This window comes from Mus pahari, chromosome 10, assembly GCF_900095145.1.
Source record: "Mus pahari chromosome 10, PAHARI_EIJ_v1.1, whole genome shotgun sequence".
In the NCBI taxonomy this organism is placed as follows: Eukaryota; Metazoa; Chordata; class Mammalia; order Rodentia; family Muridae; genus Mus; species Mus pahari.
In genome coordinates, this window is record NC_034599.1 from 44,652,265 (window position 1) to 44,671,617 (window position 19,353).

At 46.2% G+C, this 19,353-nt stretch overlaps 1 protein-coding gene across 17 annotated transcripts in view; it reads right to left on the reverse strand.

Moving 5' to 3' along the window:
* Ncam1 (neural cell adhesion molecule 1) overlaps window positions 1-19,353 on the reverse strand; it is a 299,087-nt gene that overhangs the window by 15,857 nt on the left and 263,877 nt on the right. For 10 of the 17 annotated variants that reach the window (XM_029542704.1, XM_021206023.2, XM_029542709.1 and 7 more), the window contains 2 exons: window positions 5,311-5,435; window positions 1,917-2,094 (listed from right to left, as the gene is read on the reverse strand). In XM_029542704.1, coding sequence (XP_029398564.1) covers window positions 1,917-2,094; window positions 5,311-5,435 — 303 coding nt within the window. Of the gene's footprint in view, window positions 1-1,916; window positions 2,098-5,310; window positions 5,436-19,353 lie in introns of all 17 variants that reach the window. The other 7 variants (XM_029542708.1, XM_029542706.1, XM_029542705.1 and 4 more) reach the window with 1 other exon arrangement.

Below are 19,353 nucleotides of genomic sequence, written 5' to 3' on the forward strand. Positions count from 1 at the left end.
CCCATGCAGACCTGTCTTTCTACCATACAAGCCCCACCTTCGTCGTCCATGTGTGAGGGTCCTGAACATCTTGCCTTCTACCACCCTGAAGACTATGGAATTCGGCCACAAAGGTATCTCGTGATGCAAAGAGGCTTTGTTCTCCAATTCCAATACAGCAGCCAGGATGGTCCAACCAGAGTCGAGTCCTTTTAGCTCTTGGACAGCAGGCACAGTCACCATGGACGAGACAAGTCCTCCTATCGCTACCTGGCTCTCATGCAGCCGGGATGATGTCCTACAAGGCCTCTGCAGGTCGAGCATTCTAGCATTTTTCTCTCTAAGGTTGGAATCCTAGAAGGTGAAGTCGCTGGCAGTGCCCAGCCTGGAAACACAGCATGCCCAACCATGTTGTCCATCTAGTCTCGTCTGGGGAAGAACTAGCTTATCACCTGTTGCAAAGGACTTAACCTAAGCCTCACTATTCCCTGAATCCTAAGAGGCTCAAAGTGTGGACCTGGACAGGTATGGATGTCACACTCTTGATTGCAATGGAAAACTAACCAAAGAACACAAGAAAGAAGAGAGAGAAGAAAGGCAGAGCCACCTCCATTTGGACATCCTATTGAGCCACAACGGGGGCAACTTTCTGTAGCCACATCTAAGAAATTCCTTCCAGGATATGCAGAGACACAGGACCCTAAACTGAGTAAGAAAGTCCTCCCCATTGTGAAATCAACCAACTGACACTTCTAATCTACAGCTTAAACTCACCTGCCCACTGGCTGCAGGCTCCACACACATCCACCCCACAAACCCACTCACACACAAACGATCATAAAGAAACACACACCAAGCTTTCCTTCTGGTGCTACCCACGTTGGCACATAAAAACCCTACAGGGCAGGCAACCTGTCCCCTTTCTGGTCTGACTTTCCCAGGAGGAGCAATCTTGATGATAATTGAACTCAGTGGCTAAGCAAGCTCTCCAGACAGGGCAGGCAAGAAGGGCCTACCCCAAGCTGTCGTCCTACCACACCTGACCATGGTAGAGCATAGAGCCTCCCCAGCAGTCTACAGTTGTAAGATCTCTGACCATCTATCTCTCCCCTGCCTGTGGTTGGTATTTGGCTGGCCCTGGGAAGGTGATGGCTGAAGAACAGGGTCTTCTCTGAGGTATTTGCCTCATGAGGGAACTGGCCACTGGCCACTGGTGCAAGGCATGTGGTCCAGAAATCATGGCTCTCACTTTATTCCCACACTTGAGTTGGTCCTGGATCCTAGAGACGAATCTGCATGTCCTAGGAGCAATGCTGCTACCATGGTCTGTCCTTTCAACGATGGTGTGTCCCAGTATCTATGTTTTCCACTTGCTCCATTTCAAGAGGCTCGATTTGTCTCTGGCACAGTGGAGAGGCTCTTTACAGATAAGCTTGTAGCTAACTGGGCACCATCTATTCCTTCTCTTGGGGCCACCAGAGAGAAGAGATTTAGACCATGGTTGTACAGCTAAAAGCAAGGGTCACATATAGACAGCATAAAGCCAGTTCCGTTGTCCTAGTACGGAATGCAGATGGCAGAGAAAGTCTCATTAAGGATCCTTGTTCAACCAGCATCCAAGGCAAGGCAAGAGTAGGGGGCGTGTCCCATCCAAGGGAGTCCCATAGACTGGTTAGCATTGATCTGTCAGAGCCAAGTGAGACAGGACCTTTTCTCCCAGGATGCTTGGCCAAACAACCCTGGGGGGTCTGCCACATGTCAACCCATTGCACAGATGGGGATAAGGCAAAACTAAGCTTGGCAGGAGCAACCAGTCATGAGGATGGCTGTAAGCAAGCACGTTGTCAGGGTTGGACAGGCTCATTAGGAGGCGCGGCGCGGCTTGTATGCATTAATTCAAAGCGGGGGAAACAGACAGAAAACAGACATGGCTGTACCTGGGATGGCCGTGGGCTGGGCTGAGGTCCTGAACACAAAATGAGCTGCCTTGGATTTTCCTTGCTGGTTCTCAGCTACCACATAGACTTCATACTCCGCATTCCAGTCCAGGGACTTGAGCATGACGTGGTCACTGCCGGATGGGAGCCTGATTTCCGGTTTCCACTCAGAGGCAAGCTTCTGGGAACAGTCGGCGGGAAGGAGGGAAGACACCAGGGAACGTCAGTGGGAATACTGGGGAGACTGGCTAGGAGATACACACTCGGGGGACTTGAAAACCATGGGGCGTGTTGTAAGGAATGGGAATTGATGCCAGTTTTCCATATTGGCGAAACCAGCTAGTATGTTTGCCAAGATCAACAATAGTGAATGCCAGTGTGGCATGGTTCTGACTCCACCGTCCCACTAACTTCAGGACTGGGACAGGGGCTGGAACACTGGCCCCCACTTGTCCTATCTCCCCTATACTCTGGAATGCTGGGTTCATGGTGTAAGGGCTTCTTAGAGGAGTTACAACAAATGTTTCTTGTATTTCAGGATGCTGTCCACATCCTGATAGGTGATTATCACATAGATTCCAATTTTACTAAAAGTACAAACCCTCCTATTCCCCAGGCTAGGCCTGCTCTGAGGGATGGGCTCCACCGTTTCTCATTACACTCCTGTAACAAGCCTGCTGGGACATTGGTTCAGGCTCTTACTAAATCTGATGAGAGGGACATGAGCAAAGTTCAGGTGCAGTCACAGGTGGAGCCCAGCCTGTTCCATCCCCAGACCACGTTTTCCCTTTCATACCAGGGAGCCCAGAAAGCATGTGTTGAGCTGAAGTGGCTTTTTTTCCTTTCTATATTCCGCAGTATGGCCTGGCATCATTGTGGCTGAACAGTTCGGGCTCCAGACTGGGATACTCATGGGCCCACATAGAGTATCCCACTGTGCTTAGCAAACAGTGTCCAGGGCATAAGGAGAGATGCGAAATTCTAGGGATTGCCTGTTTCTCACCTAACACTCCCTCTAGGTACATCATTCATGTTTACCATTGAGTTTGTACCAGAAGGAAGTTTCCAAAGCCACTGCTAGGCAAACACCTCCATAACAAAACAGTGTAGGAGAAGCCTCAAGTCTTCCTGAGAAATCTTCTGATGGTTTTCTAGTTGCAAAGCCTATCACTTCACAGTCTCTGCCCTTTACAGAAGCCAAGCATACCTCGGGTACACTCTGGGCACCCAAAGAGCTTTGAAACATGTATACTGGACAGGGGTGTAGAACACAGCATTGTGTCAGATATGAGGTAGTCCAGTGACTCCCACAAGTCCAGGCCTGTGGCTGGAGGAAGGGATTTTGCCAAGCAAAGTAGTCCCGATAAGCCACGAAGATGCCTCTAGGTACGTGCTCATTGCAGGGCCGTGAATGTTGTGGGAAAATGCTCGGAGGGGCTTCTGGTGTCCTACGATCTAATCAGGAAGCCTGGGCTGGGTTCTATAAGTTAGCTTTGCACAGGTTGCTATGGTGCTGTTGTAATTTAAAACAAAAAAGCTGAGCTGTCTCTCTTTGCTCTTCCTTCTCTGTCTTCCTTGGCAAACATCATTACAAAAGAAGACAACCAGACGATAAAGCAAACACGCAGGAAAGCAAACTTTATGCTATGTAATACATATTAATAATATGTGACTGCATTTAGCAGACGTATGCTTCAAAGTGAAAGAGGATGCTTAAAGCCACTGGAATCTAAAGTAGCCCAGCAGTTTGTTTCTCTGTCTGTTAAACACAGTCCTGGTGACCATTTGGGCAAGCACACAAGGAGACTGTCTTCTTGTGTGAGAGAGTCCTATCTGGGTCTCGTGTCCTGGCTACCATTTGCAGAGCTTTTAAAGTATCTGGAACATTTTGGAGGGTATCTGCGTATACTGTGACTAATTTGACCGTGCAAGTTATTTTATTACCGTTTTGCAGACGGGGAAATGGAGGTTTGGGAAGATGCGACTATCTGTTCTTCAGAGGACATGCTGGCAAATGGCAAAGCTGGAATCTGATGTCATCGAGTTTCTTAATAGCCATTCAAATAGTGGATAAGGTAATCTACCCTAGTCCAAGTAGGTTACTCGTATTCCACCTGCTCCAAGTAAGCTGCTCAGAGCCACCCACCAAGTCTTAGCCTTCTTCACTGCAGAAAGAAAACCATGGGCCCTCCTGTACAGTAGTATCTCTGGGCTGGCTCTTCAGCAACTTTCCCTACAATGCCAGCTCCTCTCTGACCTCTTGAGACTCAGTTCAGGGAATTGAATAGATAAAGGTCTGACCCTGTTCTGCAAGCTATGCAAGCCTGCGGGGCTCTGTTCTAGACCCATCTACCATCTCCATGGGAACTGTTCCCAGGAGAGACAGGAATGAACAAACTTCCTGGAAAAAGCCTTATTTGGGGTGTCATGGGAAAAGCAAGCTGCTCTCTGGTTCACGATCTCCAACTATTAGGAAATCTTAGTGAGGGGTTATCCCCGGTGTCCAGAGACTTCGCCCATCCCTGGAAACTGCTTGCCATCTGTCTGTCATCCTGAATCTGGAAAAGGAGAGCATGTGTTTCTGTTTGGGAGGGTCAGTGGTGAAAGATGGACTAGGAGATCTTAGCTTGGTGGTGAGTGAGGTAAAAAGGGAAGCTGGAATTAAGCTGAGTGTTTGCAGTTGGGCTGGCTGAGGGCACAAGGCAGGCAAGGGACTCTGCCTAGGATCTTGAAGGAAGTGACGTAAGAACCTCGGCTCCTCAGCTAGAGACCTTACCCAGGTGTGTGAGGCCATAGCTGATGGTTGTTGTAGCCTTGGTTGCTTCATCTGTAATGTGGGGGCCAACTGTAATACCCACTCCATAGGCTCTGTGCAAGAAATATGCCTGGGTACTGCATCTGGTCCAGGAGACATGCCTGATCAAAAGTAGTGACTATTATATGACACTGTGACAATTTTGCACAGAAGTCCTGGATTATTGGAACAACACTTTGAAGGAAAACAGAAGGAATCACAAAAATCAAAATGGTGATTTTGTCACCATTCCAGTCATCACAGACGTTTCCAAATGGTCCCACTGTGGGCATGTGACTATAGGTCAAATGGTCCCACTGTGGGCATGGCTATAGGTTAGTCTTGGGATTTAAAACCTTGACCACGTTCCAAGAGTCTCCTACAAGATGTCTGGTGGGACCCTGTCCTATGCTCACCCCACCTGGGATTCTCAACTTGATTCAACAAGGTAGGTATCAGGGTCCCAGTCCCCCCCTCTGTCTGTGTGTGTGTCTGTGTGTGTGTGTCTGCATGTCTGTGTGTGTGTGTGTGTGTGTGTGTGTCTGTGTGTGTGTCTGTGTGTGTGTCTGTGTGTCGCCTCTGAAGACGGAAGCTACTCACCGCTCTGTACTTGACCAGATAGTGTCTGATGGGGGAGCCTCCGTCATCCTGCTTGATCAGGTTCACCTTGATGGAGTTCCCGTCCTCTCCCATCTGCCCTTCCAGCTTGGGTGCACTGGGTTCCCCTGAAACAGCCAGTGAATTTCCATGAAATCTGGGTCCACAGAATGATGAGTGGGCCCATCAAAATGGGATGGAGTGATGTGGTGGGGATGGGCACTTTGCTTGCTTTTCCAAAGATTCAAATGGTTAAGAAGCGATGAGCCTTGGCTGCCTCACTTGGTCCTAGCTGAGGGTGCTTTGTGGGAATGTTCTGGAAGACACCCCCTAGGAGCACAGTTCTTTTTCCATCTCTCTCGCTGGCACTCACATTTCTTCCTGCAACTCTGCAGGTTTGATTTCTATAAACCTGACACATCTTGACAGAGTGCCTGGAATTTGGGCAAATGTAGGCAGGTCTGAGTAGGAAATTTAAAAACATAGAATTACTTTTCAGAACAGCCCTGTGTGTTTTATCCCTGGGTACATCGTAACTCACCCTAGAGTCCCGAGGGCTTGGTCACTGATGGGAGTGAATGACTCCGTGTTCTTGCAACTAGCTTTTCATGAATTAAATTTTATTGCTTGGGATCACTTAAAAATACGTTTCCAATTGTGGTGAAATAAAACACGAATTGCCATAGGCAAGTTTCCTGTGAATGTAACTACATTTATGGCTCAGTGGAGTGAGGGATAATCTTTGGCTCTTCAATGTATTAAAGCAGCAATCATTGTGGTCTTTTTCTTTGTGAGAGGAGGGGGAAAGGTGGAAATGGCTTTAGTATTTTACAGTAAGGAAGATAGTTTCTTGTTTCTCTTTATTTGGGTTTTATGCTCACTCGGACGGTAGCATTGGGAATCCAAGTGGGAGAAGGAAGATGAGCCTGTGTGTGAGGAATCAGAGAGTGTCAGGATGGCTCTGTACTGTGCTGCTGGTTTCCCATAGGAGAAGCTGCAAGCATACACTGAGGGAATAGGGGAGGAAGTCTAATCCAGGGTTGAAGTTAAAACTCCATACTTATGAGGGACCAGGACTTCCAGGGAGAGCCAGGCTCTGTAATCTATTTCCTGACCTCTCAGGGAGACTGTAGTCCACAGGGGTATGGCATGAGAGCCAGGAAGGGAAGAGCCACTAGGGAGAGAGGCTATAATTACCTCCCACTGCACCCCTCCCCATAAATGGACAGCTGCAGGCAAAGTTGCAGTTTAGCCTGGTCCCCTTGTTCAGTGGTTGGGAACCTCCTCTCTTGGATTCGGAGGTGGGAGGACAGAGGGCAAGCACACGCTACCCAGATCCCTGGGAGCCATCCCTTGAGACGCGGTGTGCACAGAATCCTCTGGAGCTGGTTAGAAACCCAGACTGTTTCTGGAACAGGACTCTGGTTCGATGTGTGCGTGGGTGTGCTTGCTCTGAGAACTAGAGGAAATGAAGGGGAGTGTGTACTGCAACAGGGGGGGACTCATAATTTTGATGTGATGTCTGAAAGATATTTGGGAAAAGTCGGGCTCAGTATCTATGGTTGGGAATTTAAGAAACTCCAAAAAACAGAGTGCAAAGGTAAATAGGTTGTAGAAAAATACATGTCCTGGTTTTTAAGCTTGGATGTAGCCACTGTCCCCAGCTATTTGAAGGGAAGCATTTAGACCTAGTTCAGATATGTCAATCTATGTAGGCTTTTCAAATTCCTTTGGGCTTTTCTACTGTCTTAGGCAATAAGTCAATTGTGTGTACACCATTATAAACATCTGGTAGGGCTCAAGGTGGAGTTTCATTTAGAATAAAACAGGGCCTCTGGGTAGATTCCATAATGCTGAAGGAGCTCAACTAGTACTACTCTGTGACAGAATTAAGGTGACCAATGAGTCTCAGGGATCCTGGGACATCACAGGCTCTAGCACTGAAATAGCAATATCTCAGGAAAACCCTTAAGCCTATAGGCTGACTGCGATGACTGGTAGCTAAGAGTGAGTGGGAATGGCATTCTTGTTTTCTGCACTGAGCATCACAACATGGACTGTATTGGATGCTCCATGGTGAAGGAGGGGCTTCACCAGGCAGGTGAAGAGCAGAGGCTTTGCCTGGGGTCTCCTTGGAGTGAGGTGGAGGGGGAGTCCACCCAGCTGCTTTGTTGAACCAACCTTACTCTATTCTCCCAGAATGGAGCACTGTGGGCATTCAAGGCATAACCAGGGACTTCAAACACCTCCTCTGAACTCCGATTGGTGGGAGGTGTGCCCATCGTTGGCAGCACATCCCTACTCTGTCCCCATACTTGCAGAAAGGGAGCACAGGGTCCTTCCACCTCTGTCATCCTGGCACGGGTGAATTTAGTGTCAGCTCTTTCTTGGCCATTCCTCACACCACCACGAGGGTGGAAGACACGATAAATGACTATCAGCTAACTTTTGTTATGAGACACACCCTTCATCAACAGCTCCTTATCTCGGAGACATACAGTTACCGTCATGCTGTGCAGTTTTGCAAAGCTTTCTTTAAAAAAAAAAAATCTGGTCTTTGAGAGTTCAAGACCCTTTAAAGACACATGAATGAACAGACATCTTTGCCAGGAGCCCCTGAAGAACCCAGCAGCCCTACTGAAGGTAGGGTCTTATCTCTGGATTTGTTTTAGGAAAAATATGCATAATATAATTAGAATCTCTTAAAAAAAAAAACCCTCCTGAAGACTTCTACAGCTCTATCAGTTTATATACCCAGAAGAGAATTAGCTATCATTCTGTCTGACAAGGTTACTCTGATGCATATTTATTTTCTCTTGAAGTTCAGAGCATTTTATATCATACAGTATTTAGGTTATCATTTAGAAAGCTTTACCTACGATTAATCACACAAATATATGTTGTATTGAGTTCTAGAAGTTGTCTATCGGGCAATGATATCTCAAAGGTGAAGGAGACGTGATTTTTTTTAGCAAAATGAAAGCATAATATAGTTATGATTCATTAAAAAGATAGCGGGGTCCTTGAGCAGTAGTGTAACCTTTCCTGTCACAGTATGCCTGAAAGATCATTTTCAACTAACATGGAACGTTGGACCAATTTGGCGGCCCTACAAGTTTTTGTAAGTGCATCAAGAGTGGTGAGAGCAGTTGCTACATTAATTGTCTTAGCATCTTCAGATGCTTGCTGTCTGTTCTTCGTTATAGATGAGGAATCAGACTAAGAAAACATTCCTTTCTGCACTAAGCCTGGCTTGACAAGGAAGGGGACATTGTGCAGGCAATGGTCCTCAGCATTAAAGAAGCTCACTGCTTAATTGAACACATTAGCAGAGGAAATGGTTTAGGGGGTCCCAAGGTTCTGGGGTGGCTGCTGCTGTGATTGAAATCATTATGGGCAATTTCAGAAAAACCAATATTGTAATTATTTGTAAATGTTGGTTTGCCATTCATCAGCAATAGGCAAGTTGCTTTAAGAAGACCCCCGGGGTTAATTATACCTTTTGAGTTTAGCTTCATCTAAGATTCAATTTTTTCCCCTCAAATATTTTATGTTAAAGCTGAACACAGCACTACTTTACAAATAAACCTTAACCAATAACAAATATTCTGGGCAGTTCTGATATTTTCCAGCAGACCATAAGTCATACATACATGGAAAAAAATGGTATGAAAAAGGCCGAGTACCATCAGATACACCAAAGGCAGGCTGATGAGTGCCCTCTTAAGAAACCGTAATTGAAATGGTTATTTCTGGCCCTGGAGATTACAGGTTCCTCCTTTGGAATTACTGGGCTTCTGTGCCCTTCCTTAAATCCAAGTCTGCTGCGTGCCTTCCCTCTCAAGTCTGCAGGGCTCTGGATGTGGAAAAGTCTTTATAACAGAAACCACAGCAAGCCTGGGGCTTGGGGGAGAAGCATCTGTGAGCTGTGAAGGGACAGTGGGAGCCCCTGCTCCACTCCAGGAGGCCCAGTGCCAACAGTGCACGGAGCACAAAAGACCAAGGGACAACCAGCCCTTCAAGGGCTCCATCCCTCTTCTTCGCTCATTCATTTTCAATGTCTAGTTTTTAATTATGTATGTATTGTGTGTCTCTGGGAGCCTACAGAGGTCAGAAGGGGGCGCCCGAGCCTCTGGAGCTGGAGCGGCAGGCAGTTGTGAGTGGCTCAGTGTGGGGACTGGAATGGTCCTGGGTCATCTGCAAAAGCAGTGAGTGCTCTTAACTCCTGAGCCAACTCTCCAGCCCTTGTTCACTGTGCCTTCTCTTTCAAACAGATCTGCACACAGGCCTGCAGCCTCGGCTATACACACGGTTAACTACTGAATGGTCTAGAGTTGGTATTGAAATCTAGAGTTTTTAACTATCAAATACCGTTGTTGTGAATTAAAAACTCGGAACATTTTGCTTATCCCAACTCCCATCTCCTTTGTCATTTCTTCCGGCAATTTTAACCCTGGGTATACCTTTTTTTATTCTATGCCTCTTTATTCAAGTCCAAAATGGATGATTTCCCTATTCACCTGGGAGGCCTGTTTCATGTCTCCAGCTCAGACACATTACGGTTCCATCAAGGAACAGTATTGACAGGTCCTTTGGGGATTAGCAAACTGCCTTGGGGAATCAGGATTTAGAGTGATTAGGCCACTAATTCTCCATCCTGAAATGGAGTTCTTAGCTGGAGATATCAAATGAATAACTCTGATGTGATGTAGGCTCTGTCTGTTCACGGTCTTTATAACTCTCCCTGACATTCCTCTGGGGGCCCCTCCCTGGATTTCCCATACTTCTAAAGCTTAGCTCAGTTCTATTAAAGATAAAGGTGCCAATTTGTACTCGGCACTGTTCATCTCAAATGAGGTCTCTGGAGACAAGTGGCCTTTTTCTTTAGAGTCAAAGAGATGTCTGTGCTAAGGTGACCTGCCCTTTGCCACCTGAGTCCCTGGCTTCAGGAAATATGGAATATGTGGGTAGGGATGTGGCCAGTTTGGGGTTTTATTTATTTAAAATGTATATGGGTAGTTTGCTTGCACAAATGTCATGTGTGCCATCCGAGGGCATCAGGTACTCTAAGGCTGGAATTACAGATGGTTGTGAGCTGCTGTGTTGGTACCAAGAATAGGACCAAGGCAGTTTGCTATCTCTACAGTCTCAGTTCCTTATGTCTTAGCAAAGACCTAAGCTTGACCTTGAACTTCCAGGGGCCTGAGCTCACTGAGGCATGTGGTGTGAAGTCCATTCCTGCCCAGATCTCTTAGGAATTAGGAATGTGTGTTGGGGGCAGGAGGGAGGGGTTTGGATGACAAAATGCACATTAGACAGCAACAAATGAACTCTTGACAGACTGAGCCACAAAATCACCGATTCCATTCTCGTGGGTGGCATGAAAGCGCCAACAGATTAATTGACCAATTATCTTTGCTTCATTGCCCTTAAAAAAAAATAAAAATAAAAACTGACCATGAAGGTTTCCCTCGTGGGGCTGATTCAGGCTGAAGAAATTAGGACAAATAACTATGACCAAGTGAACGCTGCTCTTGCCTCTGAGCCACAAGGGGGCGCCACACTTCACTATTTCATGAACATAGGTGTGGGTATTAGTGGGCTACTGGGATGTTCTTGCCCTCACACTGGTAACCTTAGGAGATCCGGTACCTACTCAAGGCTTCAGGCTGATAATACCCCACTGCCCCTCTCTGGGGACCTTGGCTATGGCTACCTCTCTACCCTGGGAGCCGCCAGGGTGGGAGATCCTTAGGAACAAAGGCAATTAGAGTAGAAAGTCTGTGTAGACCTGTCAGAGGCCGAGGCTCCAAACACACAGCTGTAAAAAAATAAAAATAAAGGAGGGTGTGGAAGGGGCGGTTAGTGATGTTCTCAATCTAAGAAGGAAGAGTGGGTGTTAAAGAATTTAGTTCGTCAGAACCAGCATTGCCTAACACAAGTCAGGGTCAGTAGCTAAAGAAAAAAAAAAAAGATCATTATGAAAGGGTGTGAAGGGAGCCATGCTCAGACATGCAAGACAGTGACAGGGATGCACAGCGGGCTCATCACACTCATGCTGATGGTGGGAAACCAGAAGTCCCATTTACAGAGTCCTTGGACAATGACCTATAAAGCCACTTCTCTGCAGAGAAGCACCTCAAGCTAAAGGTTTGGATGTATGGGAAGGGGTGGGGGTGGGGCAGTAGGGGTGTCTTAGTTTGCATAAGGCAGAGTTCAGCTCACCCCAACAAATTCATTCCTGCTGCCCTGTGGTAGGGACTTAACTGTCTTCACCACAGCTATTTGATGATTCCGGATGGGATTCAGTCCCTGGCTTAACCTCTCTTCTCTTCAGTCAGTGTTTCAGAATGGAACATAGTAAATAGCATCTGGCTGATGGGCAGAGTTTCCCGTACTCCTTAAAGGCATTCCAGGCAAGTTTGGGTAGGAGCAGACGGATAGAGAGTGGAATGGGGAACACCTGACTTCATCAGCTGTTCTACATACAATCCACTAACAAGAGGGATGCTATTAGCTTATTTAAAGCATCTAAAATCAGGCCCAAGTCACTTAAATCCTTACCAAGGACCAGGGGAGGGAGGTGGTGGCTGCCCTTAACAAAGCTTCATTCTCTTACCCCATAAATTTTACTTGCTCTGACTTCTCCATCCCTCCTCCCCTTTTTTTGGGTTTCCTTGACCACTCCTGAAGATGGGCCTCTAGATTTCTTAGTTTCAGTGCTGTGCTCCACTCCATCCTGAATTGCACTGCAATAGCCAGTTTTTTTTTTAAAAAAAAAAAAAAAAAAAAAAAAAAACCTCATCAAATTTCAAATTCAAACTTCAGCATCTGCATACACTTAGTATCCTACAGGGAAGTGGAGGGGGGGGCAGGGACACTATTTTTCTAGACCACTAACCACTTAGCAGTCACCATGATTCTGAAAGAAGTCTACACCTGCTGGAAGCCAACTTAAGGGAGTGAAAAGTCAATATATTTTTTGGTGAGGAGTCCCAAAATCTTTAAGATTTAGTAATCTTAAACTTCCAATATTCCCTGTCCAAAGACTGACAGATCCAATACCAATTTTTAACGTAGATCAAATTATTACTATGGTTTGCAAGGTTCTGTTGTTTGGGGGACTTTTCTATTTCGTTGCATACCATGTAAAATATAAGACAAATATCTGGCAGAAATGAAGGAGCTTCCTCTACAAGTCCAGGAGTCTGGGTGTAAATGGGACTGGATTTAGGGTAATGTTGCCACAGCGACAAAGAGGAAGTCCTCAGTGACTGTGACTGGAGGGAGAAGGAAAGGGGATACACACAAGGTAACAAATACAGGGGGTGTGACTCAGACCAGGAACAAGGACCGTGCAAGACAAGCTACTGCGATTTTGACTATGTGGATGTCGCCTAATCAGTTCTCAGAGAAATGAGGTCAGAGGTGAGGTCAAATGGAGGGGAGGCTCTTGCATGCGCAGGCACACTGGGTGGTTATTGGTGTTAGTCTGGCTACGTGATCACTGCAGCCTGTATGTGTCTTTAGGGTGTGATGCGAAGTAACACTTTAGTTAGGAGAGAACAGAATGCCTGTGACTCCCAGGGGAGGCTCTGAACAGGTCTGAGTTCAGGCGGGGAAGCTGAGAGCCGACGCCTCCTTCTCTCTTGATGGTGAGTGAGAAACACTTTAACAAGGTTGTGACAGGCACAATATTAACTAATTATTTCGTCACCGTTCTGTGCTTCATCAGGCTATAATTTTATTTCCTTTTCTGTAAGGGGTCAATCATGTGCTTCTTGATTGCACGGAGACTTCCAGTCACTGTTAATTGCCAAGTGACTTTTGCTTGATTTGTGCCTCCTGCCTGGGGGTGGGCCACTTTTGAGAAGTGACACCTCAGTCATCAATCCAAATTCTCATTTCAGAAAAGTCCTCCATTTATGCAAATTTTGTGAAGCACCCTCTGGTTTTACAGGAGAGCAACCTTTGCATGGATCTCTCTCTCTTCCCGGAGCATTTCAAGGTTGCAAAAATATTTCCACAGGGGTTGCAACACATTTTTCAGAAACTGTAGTTTATGGGGCTACTCGATACACAATTAAGCAAAGAGGCTAATTTTCAAAGCATATTTCTGGGAAATAATGTTTGTGAAGTCTGTTAAAAATTCAAGTTCCCCAACTGTGCTGTGGTTTAACACGGCTTTACTGAGAGGGCAGTTGGTATGACCAGATTTCTTGAGGGAAAAATATTAAACTAAAGGCTGTCAAGTTATCAAATTGCCATGTCAAGGTTGCAAGGACTGTTGAATTCTAGACATGAACTGATGGCAAGAGCAAATCTTTCAAGTGTCTTTGCTGTATCTGTCTGAGACAGGGAGAAAAATCGTGCCAGGCTGTGGCTCCAGGTTTATTCCTCTAATCAGAACAAAGAGCTTTTACCTTCTGTTCACCAGCGTGGACGACATCATCAGCACCATGCAAGCCACATGACAAAGTCACATGATACGCACGCACATGATTGGTTGAAAGGAAAGTGGAGGAGGTCACATGAAAAATACAAAAAAATTAAAAACTGATGTAAACAATGGGCAGGGAGAAAAAAACCAACAACAAAATCACAGACTAAATAAAAGGAGAAATCAAATTAAATTAGCAGCTTATATAGGAAATATCGGGAGGGCAGACATACTGCCCAGAAAGAGGAGAATCACAAACTATATAGCGCATTTAGTTAACAACACCAGTAAGCATTAGATACAGTTGCAACATTGCGTATTAATACCACACCAAGGAGCATGAACACTTTTAAAATGAGGGGGTGTTTCTGTCAAGGCCCAGATGCCAATCAAGGTCAATCCCAGAGTCTGTTAAAGGGAAAGAAAAAAAAAAACCCAGCAAGTTATTTATCCACAGATTCCAGAACGGTCTCAGCATCCTTGGGGAAGTGATGGCAGTAGGCCGTAGGTCATCAGGGAGGGGTCCTGAAAGAATAATAGATTGTGTTTAATTAGTGAGAATCATTCCATGTTTGTCCTGGTCAAATCGGAGAGGGAGATGACTGAAGGATGCTGGGTAGACTCTGGCCAGAAAGAGACAGCTTGGAGGGTCTAATTCCACTTCCTTATGGCACACTCATGACGTTCTTAACACTCTATGGGACTCCACAGAGTCAAGGCACACAGGAACGGAGAAGGCCACCAGAGGTGAAGGACCAAGCACCATCATGTCAACTGAGACTACGGCTGCATTCATACCAAACAGCAGGAACCAGCCCTGGTCCAGCACACAGAGGGTGACATTCAACACACACTTGACTACTTAGGGATCCAATGATGCCTTCAGAGTTGCCAAGACTACATGGATAAGAAAGGAGCTCAAGGATTACAGTGTAAACCAGGGTTTTCCCGCTTGAGTTCACCTATGTTCCTTTTGCCATGTGCTTTATTCCACATTGCAGTTTGGGACTGATTGACCGACCCTACTATTCTTAGGTTTCCTAATTGTAACTTTCACAGGCCTGGGGGTCGGGGGAAGGAAATTCTAGCTTTTGACAGTTGAGGTTAAGAGAGAAGGGAGAAGATGTAAGGCCAAGACATCTTTTGAAAGTATGCTTCTGTTGAATGAGAGAGAAATGCTTTAGCTGAGTGCTGTATCCCTTTCCCACTGTGAGCTAACAGAATGCACCGTCTTATGACACGGGTTTTTGCCACGCGTGCCTGGAAGGGATTATATGTGACAAGTAGTTTCTCTTGATATGATTTACGAAAACTTTCTTCACCTATGGTTATAAACAGATCATTATCACACAGATATACACACAGACACACATATACACCACACATACACACACATACATATACACTCAGAAACACACACACACACCTCTGTGGGAGATATTACTTAATTTCACCCATGTTATCTGACTGACTGACAGAGGTCTACATGACCCCAGCTATTCTGCTTCCTTTGCATGGTGGCTCACATCCTCTGCATCTTGATCCGATGGTGACGGTGACGGTGACTAATACATTCCTGCTAGCTCAGGCCGCTGCCAATCGGGATACGCTCTCCTTTATCTCACTGTCCTCTGAGACTTATGATTTGGGTCAGTAGTCAAGTGGTTCAAATAAAACAGACTCCAACCTCCTACTCAGATTTCACAACTAAGCATCTTATCTGTGGGTAGAAATGTCTGAAGAAATATAAAAACCAAAACACCCGTCAGGGGAGAAATACTTCATTCCTCTTCAGGAGACATCTGGAGCCAAGATTGTGTTTCATTGACAGACAAGACCAAGATGCAAAGTGGTGTCTCAAACAGGACAGGGTTGTGCAAATGGGTCCTGTAGCTTTCTCCTATTTCCTGGGACACATACAGCAGGGGGGATGGGCGGGGGAGGGAGCTTCTGTGGTAGAGGGGAGTTGTTAGTAGAATTCCTCTCTCAAGTGCAAATACACCACAAACAAACGAGAAAACCCTCCGACCCAACCCATGCAAAGGAGCCCAACTTATTGTCATGCTTGTTCCTCTCACAAAACCACACTACAAAGGCACCAGGAACTGGAAGTCATTGCAGCCACACACAGAGGACCACTAAGAAAGCAGACCCAGACCGCAGCTGTCTTCCACAGGAGGAAAACAAAAACCATTCCATGCAGCACACACAACCAGGAAACGCGTTCCTCCTCTCTTTAATTACGTAAGGAAGCCTTAGCTAGGGTGTGGGAGCTGGACTCTGCAGACTTGTCACCACCTCCCTTATCTGACTGCCACCTGGTAGGAGGCAGGACAAGCTCTCCCCGACCTCCAGCCCGCGAGTGTTGTAACATACACAGTCATGTGCAAAGGCTCTTGTTGCCTAGCCAGGCCCTCAGCACCCATGTGGTCTCACATCATACGGCGAGCCTGGATGCCTTCAGCAGGGACTCAGCCAGGTTTTCAGGCTGGTCTAGGGAGATGCTGTTGTCCCCTGGATCCTACTGTCTGGAGAGGACGTCTTATAGCCCTTCCAAACCAGCAGCCTAGGAAGTGACCAAGTGTTCAGGGACCAGAATGAAGGGGGACAGAGCCAAAGGCTCTGCTGTGAGTCAAGGGCAGCCATGTTGTCAGGGGCCACAGCTCTCTCCACTTCCTCTCATTTCCTATTTTCCCAGGCTTTCCTCGATTTATCATATTGCTCTCTCTCTCTCTCTCTCTCTCTCTCTCTCTCTCTCTCTCTCTCTCTCTGTGTGTGTGTGTGTGTGTGTATACGAGCACAATCCCATGAGGCATAAACAGTAAAACTGTGGGAAGGAGTTGCCATACTCTGCCCCCCACCCCCCACGTTTTCCCAATTCTTTTCTGTTTTCCAAATGTCAATTTGGAAAGGTCTCCTCTAGCACAAACAGCCACCCCTTATTCTTTTGGAGGAGACTCCATTTGCTTTCTTGGCCAAACAGACAGCATGCTTAGAAACCACTCAAGGCTGGGAGCCTCCATGCAGTCACACTGTAGTCTGTGCTACTGCAAGCATCCGATAAGAGGCGCTGCCCAGAGCAGCCGGCTCAGTACTCACTAGACAGGTCTGTGGTTGGAAGGGCAGGAAGAGGCCAGGTTGCTATGGAAACATGAAGGATGGAAAGGGCACTAAACAGTGAGGGCCAGAAAGGACATAAAACTCACATACCCCAAAGTACAAATTACGCATATCAGTGTGTGTGTGTGTGTGTGTGTGTGTATATATACATATATATGTATATATATATATATATATATATATATATATATATATATATATACACATATGTATCAGAGAGTGCATCAGTCACTCATTCCTATCTCCATGATTTATCAATATTAATATAAATATTTTGGAGAGATTATCAAAGATAATCTTTTTTTTTTTTTTTGCTGACAAAGGACTCATGCAGCAAGAGATAACATATCCCCAATTATTCTTTTGGTTAAATCCAGTTACTAAATGTTGGACATTATCCTTTGTGTACTTTTTCATTTAATCTTCTTCCTTCCTTCCTTCCTTCCTTCCTTCCTTCCTTCCTTCCTTCTTGTCTTTCTTTTCTTTTCTTTCTTTCTTTCTTTCTTTCTTTCTTTCTTTCTTTCTTTCTTTCTTTCTTTCTTTCTTACAAACATGCATACCATAAAGCAGAGTCTAGCTTTAGTTTTAGAGATCAGAAATCTGAGATCTGAGGTTTCCGAAGAGACTCCTCTGTGGTCATGAGGTCACTGGTAGAAGGTCAGAGCAGAGACTGGAGCTGATGGCAGGCTGCTTCCAAGGCCACAGGGCATAGCTCGGTTTGAGATGGTAGGGAGGATTCTTATTCAAAATGATGGGAAGAGGGATTGAGGCTGAGTCCAAACCACAGGGGCTTCTGCGGTATTATGGAGAATAAAGCCATCTAGGCAGGGCCATGCTGCTGTGTGCCGCTCTGGGCTTGTGGGGACATCAACCCGGGCAATGTTCATCTAATGTCTCACATTGTCCCCTCACCCCCCCCACACACACTAGAAAGCCAGGTTCAAGTTTCCAAAGAGTGGGCCTGTTCCACTCCCCCAGATTCAAAGAACTAAGTATAGCACAGTAAAGAGAAATGAGTGGAAAGAACCAGACTCCCGCACTGTGACAAAGGCCCAGCTCATACTCCTGCTGGGTCGGTGAGGCCCATCCAGGGTAAGAAAGCAGAGCTTGATAAATGCTGTAATCTTCGTTGTTTTCTTTACGGTGCATATGCAGTGGGGGTAGGCTCACCATTGGTAGAGATCAGCAAGCATCACTTGCGAAGTGTTAAGTAATTTGTGCGGCCCGTCTGTGAGCAGGCACTGTTAACTTCCCCACAAATATTTATGAGGAGTCTATGCACTTATGGACACAGTGAAAACTACAGGCTGCACTCTCTAATTTCAGAGCTTAAGTCCAACTAAAATAAAGGGTAAAAACATAATGCCTCAAAGCCTTTTACATGACCCTGCAGGCAGGGCTGAGATTTTTTTCCCCCCTTGGTAAATTCCTTTGGCTTTTCCAAATATCGGCTTTGGTCCGACCTGCTGGGAATGATATCACAAGTCTACAAAGCGGCCTTAGGACAGGTGTCTGCAGGGCGTGCTGTCCAAAGCAAAGCTCTCCTCTTGTCTGCCCTGAGAGGCCCTGTGTCTAGTCCTTTTTCCCTTTGCTTCTTAAAAAAAAAAAACAAAAAAAAAACAAAAAACCCGAGGTGACTTTCCATCGCCAGAGCCGAGTTATCTCCCGGTGAACCACCGGGTGAAGCACGTAACCTTAGGCAGAGGAGTCACACCTGGTGGAAAGGTTCCTGCAGGGATGGGGGTGACGAAAGCAATACTCACTAGCTCGAGGAGACAACGGAACAAGGGTGGAAGAGTTAGCAGGAGCCACTGGAGAAACAAAAAAATGAAGGTGAAAAAAAAGTGGTAAATAGATCACTGGGAGCACACGGATGCCGAAGTGAAAAAAAAAAAAAAAAAAAAGGGAGTGAGTAGCAATCCTGGGGTGCCGGTATGAGGAGCTGGTGGGGAGCAAAACTGCACGGGACAAGTGGCTGGGACGCTAGTGGGCAGTACGCAGGGCTCTCTTCTAAGTGTACACCTTGAGCCCAAGAGCCTGCTAAGGCTGGTACGCAGGTAAGGAATTGGCCAGGAGCAGCTGAAGAGGCCTCAAACCTGAACGGAACACCAACAATCACCTGGGCAGGGTCACCTGTGCCCATAAGCTCTGAGGGACAGGAGGACAGACATCTAGACCTCAACTTAATGGGAGCCTTCGAGAGGGAAGGGACTGGCTTCTCAGGTTACACCCTGGATATGTGTTTATATATAGGAGCGTATTTATGTACATCTCCTGTTTGTGTGTGTGCACGCTTGCGTTAGTGGGTGATTGTGCACCCCTGTGTGCATGCACGTGTCAAGACCAGATGTTGAGTGTCTTCTTCAATTGGTTCTCCACCTCATTTTAATAGTATTTTATTTAAAATTACATGTATATGCTCATGTCTTCGTGTAGATGTTTATGTATATGAATGTAGGTACCTGAAAAAACCAGAAAGGGACATT